The sequence below is a fragment of the Salmo trutta genome, chromosome 32 (assembly GCF_901001165.1).
Source record: "Salmo trutta chromosome 32, fSalTru1.1, whole genome shotgun sequence".
Taxonomy (NCBI): domain Eukaryota; kingdom Metazoa; phylum Chordata; class Actinopteri; order Salmoniformes; family Salmonidae; genus Salmo; species Salmo trutta.
The window spans coordinates 5,613,846-5,622,641 of record NC_042988.1 but is presented as its reverse complement, the minus strand read 5'-3'; the positions used below and the strand labels follow the sequence as shown (position 1 = coordinate 5,622,641).

Here is an 8,796-nt window from a genome sequence, read left to right as displayed (position 1 = left end):
GCAACAAGAGACACATTTTACAGCCTTGTCATGCTCCCAGGCTTATTGTTTTCGATTTTAAAAACTCTAGCACTCACACTAGCTGGAATTCAACAATTCTTAGGAATTAGGAACGTGGCATCCTGTACTGGATCTGAGCAGTATGTTGTGTATTGTAGCCTAAAGTTATATCATTTACTTCCACCTAAACTATATAATTCACTTCCACGTAAACTAATCCTTAAACCATTTTTTTACTGATTTGTTTGTATTGTTATGAAGGGAAATTAATAACCCTAGAACAGGAAAATAAATAGGCCTTGCATTCTCTTCTAGGGCAATAGTAAAGGGCTTACATGTGTTCCATATATATAAAATACTTTAAAGTACTACTTAAGTAGTTTTTGGGGGTATCTGTACTTTACTATTTATATTTTTGACTACTTTTACTCCACTACATTCCTAAAGAAAATAATGTACTTTTTACTCCTTACATTTGCCCTGACACCCAAAAGTACTCGTTACATTTTTAATGCTTAGCAGGACAGGAAAATTGTCTAATTCACACACTTATCAAAAGAACATCCCTGGTCATCTACTGCCTCTGATCTGGCAGACTCACTAAACACAAATGCTTCCTTTGTAAATTATGTCTGAGTGTTGAATTGTGACCCTGGCTATCCGTCAATAACAAATACAAAAAAGAAAATTGTGTCGTCTGGTTTTCTTAATATAAGGCATTTTAAATTATTTATACTTTTACCTTTGATCCTTAAGTACATTTAAAACAAACTACTTTTAGACTTACTCAATTAGTATTTTACTGGGTGACTTTTACTTTTACTTTAGTTATTTTTCTTTTAATGTATCTTTACTTTTACTCAAGTATGAAAATTGGGTACTTTTTTCACCACTGCTTCCATCTCTTGTTTTAAGTGATCGGTTAGTTATTCAGAGAAAGGAATCACCTTGGAACGGAAAAGAAATAGGCCTTAACGTTCTTCTCTTCCATAATTAGATGAAAATAGTTGAGAGGTAATCCTCTCACAGGCTGCGTCCCAAATGACACCCTTTTCCCTACATAGTGTATTACTTTTGATCAGAGCTTTATGGGCCCTGGTCGAAAGTAGTGCACTATATAAGGAATAAGGTACCATTTGGGATGTAGTCACAATGTTACCGCTGAGAGAGCTCTTGGAACTTTCAAGGCCATCATGTGATGTGATTGGGAGATCTGTGTGCCTGCTGAGAATTCTGTGTTTTCTGTGTGGTTTGCAAAGCTTGAGCGTTGACTGGAAAGTGGAAAGAAAAGAAATCAAGGCCTAGGCTCCTATTTCACACGTTTATTTTAGTACGATTTGGGGGTTTGAGGCAGTCCATGTGTTTTATTTTGATAGACGTTTTCTTATAATTTGGTGGGCTACTTTTTGTTCAAAACCACACAGAGTAGGACTACTTGAGTCCTGGGATAAAAATGCCTACATTGCATCATCATTTATGGCACCTAGGCCATTTATGCACCTGTTTAATTAAAACGTATAGGCCTACATTGCATATAAATCTCAAAATCCATCATTGTTGGCGTTTCCTTTTACCTATATGGTAGGTTTCATGGTCAGAGGACAATATTTGGAGACAACTGTATGGAAACCTCCTGTAGGCTATTTGCTCTATTCAACACGGCAAGTTTCACCGACCTAATTCATATTATGCCCTACCTAATGCACCTGTCATCATACCGCTACCTGCTGGTCGCGTTCGCACGATTCAGAACCCGCCCCTTCACTCTTCCTCAAACGCGATTGGTCAGTCGGCTGAGTGAGTGATGCCATTGTGGAGCACCTGGAAATCAGTCATCGGCGGGGCTCCAGCCTACTGTAGAGCGCTAACCAAACGTTAGCAATGCGGACGGCGAAACGGGAAATAATACGCCTTTATTTATTTATTTTTATAACCCGATGTGTTGGGGCTTCAGTAGGGCTTTAAGACCGCGCGCCTTCATCTTATGACCATTTTTTTGGGGGGGTCTGTAAATCAGGAGAGAAACGGGATATATCCTGAGCTGGGGCCCATAGTGTCTGGATATTTCCTGAGAAAACGATTACACACATCCGTGTTCCTCAGCCCCAGTGTTATGGAACAGGAAAAATAAAAGAATGAATGCTTGATTTGAAGCTTTTTCTTTCGCCACCAACTATTTTCAAGGTCTTTATCCCCCACCGGTTACCACGGCCTGTCTGCGGACTTGCTATGGTGGACTCCAACGCGATGAGGAAGACTTTTGTAGTCCCGGACATAAAACCTTTGGATCTGTATGATTGTACCAGGGCAAAAATATGCGCAAGTGTGGGATGGGTCTTGGCTAAATCTTACGGCAATGCAGGTATGTGGCCTAGGCTATTGTAGCCGAACGTTTCTAATGTTTTGTTCTGTGTTTTTCCTACATTCCCCTCCCTCCCGTGTAATCCAACATTGTTCCCCGACTGTCAGTGTAATGAAAAGCGCGTGCATGAAGGTGGACTGACTGCGCGTTGTGTAAACTCAGCGATTTTGGGCACACAAAGAGTAGCCTACAGTACGTTTAGAGGTGGGACAGAGAGCGTGTGTGGGATGTAGCCCTACTCGGCACCCCATTTCAATCCGAATAGCGGCCCTTGCTCGGATTCCCAGGTGTCGTGCCTGAGTATTGTATAACGTCGAAAATATATCCTTACAACATGCTAAAAAACAAAACCTATTTGATCTACGGTAGTTGATTTAAGACCCAGCTCGCTGCTGTGCCAATTTCGACTGGTGCATTGAGGGGCCCCCCCCCCCCCCCCCTAGAGAATTGTGACGAGGCATCGGTTTTGACAGCTTGTCTAATTTCAGTCACCAATAATGGATCGAACTAATTTCATTTTGGCTGGCGAGTAACTCCGGGACTATAAAATATCCTGACCTGAACCGAGTGTTCACCACTGAAAAACACATAGGCTATTGTCATGTCAGCTGCTGAACAAATAGCGTGAGATTTTAATAATGTATCCAAACATAATATAACAGGAGGTATCGATAATGGTCTATTTCTCTATAATAATGCTAATGGTAGTAGACTGAACGCTCAAGTGGCGCGTGGAGCCTACTGAAACCACCCGTTCTCTTTCGATGACGCGCATACACACCCACATAAAGATCATCGGTTTGTTGGATATGTCTACTACACTATTTAAACGAAACCTGTTTTAGTTGTGTATATAGGCCGCCTACCCTCCCCAGTTGAATGAACATACTTATACTGAACAAAAATATAAACGCAACAGTTTCAATGATTACAGTTCATATAAGGAAATCAGTCAATTAAAATGAATTCGTTAGGCCCTAATCTATGGATTTCACATGTCTGGGCAGGGGCGCAGCCTTGGGAGGGCATAGGCCCACCCACTTGGGAGCCAGGCCCATCAGAATTCGTTTTTCCCCACAAGAGGGCTTTATTACATACAGAAATACTCCTCAGTTTCATCAGCTGTCCAGGTGGCTGGCCTCAGACGATCCCGCAAGTAAAGAAGCCTGATGTGGAGGTCCTGGGCTGGCGTGGTTACAAATGGTCTGCAGTTATGAGGCCGGTTGGAAGTACTGACAAATTCTCTAAAACGGCGGTTTATGGTAGAGAAATGAACATTCAATTATCTGGCAACAGCTCTGGGGGATATTCCTGCAGTCAGCATGCTAATTGCATGCTCCCTCAAAATTTGAGACATCAGTGGCATTGTGTTGTGACAAAACTGCACATTTTAGTGGCCTTTAATGGCACCAACACTTTACATGTTGCGTTTTATATTTTTGTTCAGTATAGATGGGAAAGGACAGAACCAATAACCAACCACCATACACCTGCATGTTTGTATTACTTATAATAGAAGGATATGGAGTACTCTTACCAAGTGCTCTCTTACTATATGTAAGCTCTCTTATTGGTCAACCCTAGCTACAGTCCAGAACACTTGATTAATGCATAGTCCTACTGCACATAAGACATTCTACTACACTTAGTAAACAGTGGAGAACAATGCCCATCTTGGTTAAAAAGGGCTTCATTTGGAAATCCTGTAACGATAACCTTCCTTCACATTCCTGAAATGTAAACAAAGGTCCCCGATTTCCCCGGCTAGCCAGGGATAATGAAAAAAGCTTGGGAGTACCCTGACTGAATTCATGCCAATAAACACACACACACACACACACATACACACACCCTAAGATGTCTCTAGTTTTGTCAGACATCAAGCAGACAAATTGATATCTGTTCTCTCTGTAAAAAAATCGAATAATAAAAAAAAAAAAACGAAATTAGTTTTTGTACACAGGGGCAGAGCATACGAGAGAGAGAGCAACTCATGGAATGGATGAACAGATAGATATGAAAGACAAAACCCCATGCTCTGTCAAACTCAATGTGACTTCCCTGGTTAAATAAGGAATGAATGACTATTGATTAGCCTACTTGATCTGTCTGTCTGTCTGTCTGTCTGTCTGTCTGTCTGTCTGTCTGTCTGTCTGTCTGTCTGTCTGTCTGTCTGTCTGTCTGTCTGTCTGTCTGTCTGTCTGTCTGTCTGTCTGTCTGATCTCAGACAGACAGAGTTACCAGTGAACAAAGGTTATAAAAACATCTCTTGTTTGTTCACTGTGCCTGAAACCTGTCGCTGCTTTGTAGCTCCACCTTGCTAGAGCTGTGTCCTGTTCATAATTATGACTCATGTTCTCATCATCAGTGTGTCTTGGGTTGGGTGTGAGACTGAGTCAATACGTGAGGAGGATCTAAGGAGGATCTAGCGCTGCATCCCGACTCTCTACCCTTCTGCCCTGTTTACATGTTCATCTCCCTTGTGGATTTAAAAGGAAATGAATGTTATAAGAAATATGGTGGAAACTACCTCTGTGCTGTAGCACATGCTTACAGCATGTAAATGCAGGGTTGTGTTCAGTGAAGTTGAAAACGTATTCAAACGCAATAAAACAATGAGGTGCTACTACCTGAACTTGGCCAAACAGACTGATGTTCATTTTCCGTTGCAAAACAGTTTGCTACGGTGTGCCCTACTGAACCTAACCCTGGTCTATGATGGGAAGGGTATTCATGTTGAAGCTTAGGATGTCATTATGCTGTGGCTCTGTGGGCATTTATAGGTCAGTAGGGGATCCCTGCTATGCTCTGTTCTGGGATGGCCCCTGGTCCACCATAGTGTCTGTCTGTCTGTCTGTCTGTCTGTCTGTCTGTCTGTCTGTCAACTGTTGCACACAGATGGTAGGATCAGGACCACCTACCTACCTGTTTTACAGATCCTTCATGAGCTATAGAAAATCGGGTCATAGCAGAGGCTTTAATTATCTAAAGTGACTTACTGAACTGCTGACATTCACACTACACAGAGCATTCGTAAAGTATTCAGACCCTTTGACTTTTTCCACGCTTTGTTATGGCCTTATTCTAAAATTGTTTTTCACCCCCTCATCAATCTACACACAATACCCCATAATGACAAAGCAAAACCCTTCTTTTTTTAATAATAAACTTAAGTATGACGTTTCCATAAGTATTTATTTAAACCCTTTACTCAGTACTTGAAGCACCTTTGGCAGCGATTACTGCTTTGAGTCTTCTTGGGTATGACCCTACAAGCTTGGCACACCTGTATTAGGGGAGTTTCTCCCATTCTTCTCTGCAGATCCTCTCAAGATCAATCAGGTTGGATGAGGAGCGTCACTGCACATCTATTTTCAGGTCTCTCCAGAGATGTTAGACCGGGTTCAAGTCCGGGCTCTGGCTTGGCCCCTCAAGGACATTCAGAGACTTGTCCCGAAGCCAATCCTGCGTTGTCTTGGCTGTATGCTTAGTGTTGTTGTCCTGTTGGAAGGTGACCCTTCGCCCCAGTCTGAGGTCCTGATTGCTCTGTATCAGGTTTTCATGAATGATCTCGCTGTACTTTGCTCCGTACATCTTTTCCTTGATCCTGACTAGTCTCCCAGTCCCTGCCGTAGAAAAACCTCCCCACAGCATGGTGCTGCCACCACCATGCTTCACCGTTGGGATGATGCCAGGTTTCCTCCAGATGTGACGCTTGGCGTTCAGCCCAAAGAGTTCAATCTTGGTTTCATCAGACCAGAGAGTCTTGTTTCTCATAGTCTGAGAGTCTTTAGGTGCCTTTTGGCAAGCTCCAAGTGGGCTGTCATGTGCCTTTTTACTGAGGAGTGGCTTCTGTCTGGCCACTCTACCATAAAGGCCTGATTGGTGGAGTGCTGCAGAAATGGTTGTCTTTCTGGAAGGTTCTCCCATCTCCACAGAGGAGCTCTGTCAGAGTGACCATTGAGTTCTTGGTCACCTTCCTGACCAAGGCCCTTCTCCCCTGATTCCTCAGTTTGGCCGGGCGGCCAGCTCTAGTAAGAGTGTTTGTGGTTCCAAACTTCTTCCATTTAAGAATGATGGAAGCCATTGTATTCTTGGGGACCTTCAATGCTGAATTTTATTGTTGTTGGTACCCTTCCCCAGATCTGTGCCTCGACACAATCCTGTCTCGGACCTTATGGCATGGTTTTTGCTCTGACATGCACTGTCAACTGTGGGACCTTATATAGACAGGTGTGTGCCTTTCCAAATCATGTCCAATCAATTGAATCTACCACAGGTGGACTCAAATCAAGTTGTAGAAACATCCCAAGGATGATCAATGGAAACAGGATGAATTTTGAGTCTCATAGCAAATGCTCTGATACATTTAAACTCAGTTTTTCATAATTCCTGACAATTAATCCCAGTAAAAATTCCCTGTCTTAGGTCAGTTAGGATCACCACTTTATTTTAAGAATGTGAAATGTCAGAATAATAGTAGAGAGAATTATTTATTTCAGCTTTTATTTCTTTCATCACATTCCTAGTGGATCAGAAATTTACATACACTCAATTAGTGTTTGGTACCATTGCCTTTAAATTGTTTAACTTGGGTCAAACGTTTCGGGTAGCCTTCCACAACCTTCCCATAATAAGTTGTGAATTTTGGCCCATTCCTCCTGACAGAGCTGGTGTAACTGAGTCAGGTTTGAAGGCCTCCTTCCTCGCACACACTTTTTCAGTTCTGCCCACAAATTTTCTATAGGGTTGAGGTCAGGGCTTTGTGATGGCCATTCCAATACCTTGACTTTGTTGTCCTTAAGCCATTTTGCCAGAACTTTGGAAGTATGCTTGGGTCATTGTCCATTTGGAAGACCCATTTGCGACCGAGCTTTAACTTCCTGACTGATGTCTTGAGATGTTGCTTCAATATATCCACATAATTTTCCTTTCTCATGATGCCATCTATTTTGTGAAGTGCACCAGTTCCTCCAGTTACAAAGCACCCCCACAACATGATGCTGCCACCCCCATGCTTCACGGTTGGGATGGTGTTCTTCGTCCTCCAAACATAACGATGATCGTTATGGCCAAATAGTTCTATTTTTGTTTCATCAGACCAGAGGACGTTTCTCCAAAAAGTACGATCTTTGTCCCCATGTGCAGTTGCAAACCATGGTGTGGCTTTTTTATGCCGGTTTTGGAGCAGTGGCTTCTTCCTTGCTGAGCGGCATTTCAGGTTATGTTTATATAGGACTCGTTTTACTGTGGATATAGATACTTTTGTACCCGTTTCCTCCAGCATCTTCACAAGGTCCTTTGCTGCTGTTCTGGGATTGATTTGCACTTTTCGCACCAAAGTACGTTCATCTCTAGGAGACAAAATGCGTCTCCTTCCTGAGCGGTATGACGGCTGCGTGGTCACATGGTGTTTATACTTGCATACTCTTGTTTGTACATATGAATGTGGTACCTTCAAGCATTTGGAAATTGCTCCCAAGGATGAACCAGACTTGTGGAGGTCTACAATTTTGTCTCTGAGGTCTTGGCTGATTTTTTTTTGATTTTCCCATGATCTCACGCAAAGAGGCACAGCGTTGAAGGTAGGCTTTGAAATACATCCACAGGTACACCTCCAATTGACTCAAATGATGTCAATTAGCCTATCAAGCTGCTAAAGCCATGACATCATTTTCTGGAATTTTCCAAGCTGTTTAAAGGCACAGTCAACTTAGTGTATGCAAACTTCTGACCCACTGGAATTGTGATACAGTGAATTATATGTGAAATAATCTGTCTGTAAACAATTGTTGGAAAAATTACTTGTGTCATGCACAAAGTAGATGTCCTAACCGACTTGCCAAAACTATAGTTTGTTAACAAGAAACTTGTAGAGTGGTTGAAAAACAAGTTTTAATGACTCCATCCTAAGTGTATGTAAACTTCTGACTTCAACTGTGTTTAAATAAGGTATTTCTGTTTTAGATTTTTAATACATTAGCAAACATTTCAAATAAACAGTTTTCGCTTTGTCATTATGGGGTATTGTGTGTAGATTGATGATTTAAAAAAAATCTATTTTAGAATAAGGCTGTAACATAACAAAATGTGGAAAAATTCAAGGGGTCTGAATGCACTGTATGCATGTCTCATAATTGAGGCATTCAAATCTAGGGGGATTTATATCAAAATTGTTATACACAAACCAGTAATAGTTTTTAAATGTAACATTTTTCATTTCATTTTTTCCTTATTTAACCAAAGATGTCACATTGAATTCGACATAGAGCATGGCAGTTGCAATGCCAGGATAGTGGGTTCGATTCCCGGGACCACCTGTGCGTAAAATGACTACAATCATGACTGTAAGTCCATTTTGATAAAAGCGTCTGTTAAATGGCATATTATTATCTTTTTCAGTACGCCCTAGTTTTAATAGACAAGAATGCTGG

General features: G+C 41.7%; 1 protein-coding gene across 1 annotated transcript in view; it reads left to right on the top strand.

Annotated features, from left to right (window-relative positions):
- The first annotated feature begins 1,819 nt into the window (after positions 1–1,819).
- Positions 1,820–8,796, top strand: part of LOC115170657 (calmodulin-regulated spectrin-associated protein 3) — a 55,559-nt gene continuing 48,582 nt past the window's right edge. The window contains exon 1 of the mRNA XM_029726901.1: positions 1,820–2,362. Coding sequence (XP_029582761.1) covers positions 2,140–2,362 — 223 coding nt within the window. The 5' untranslated portion in view covers positions 1,820–2,139. The remainder of the gene's footprint in view (positions 2,363–8,796) is intronic.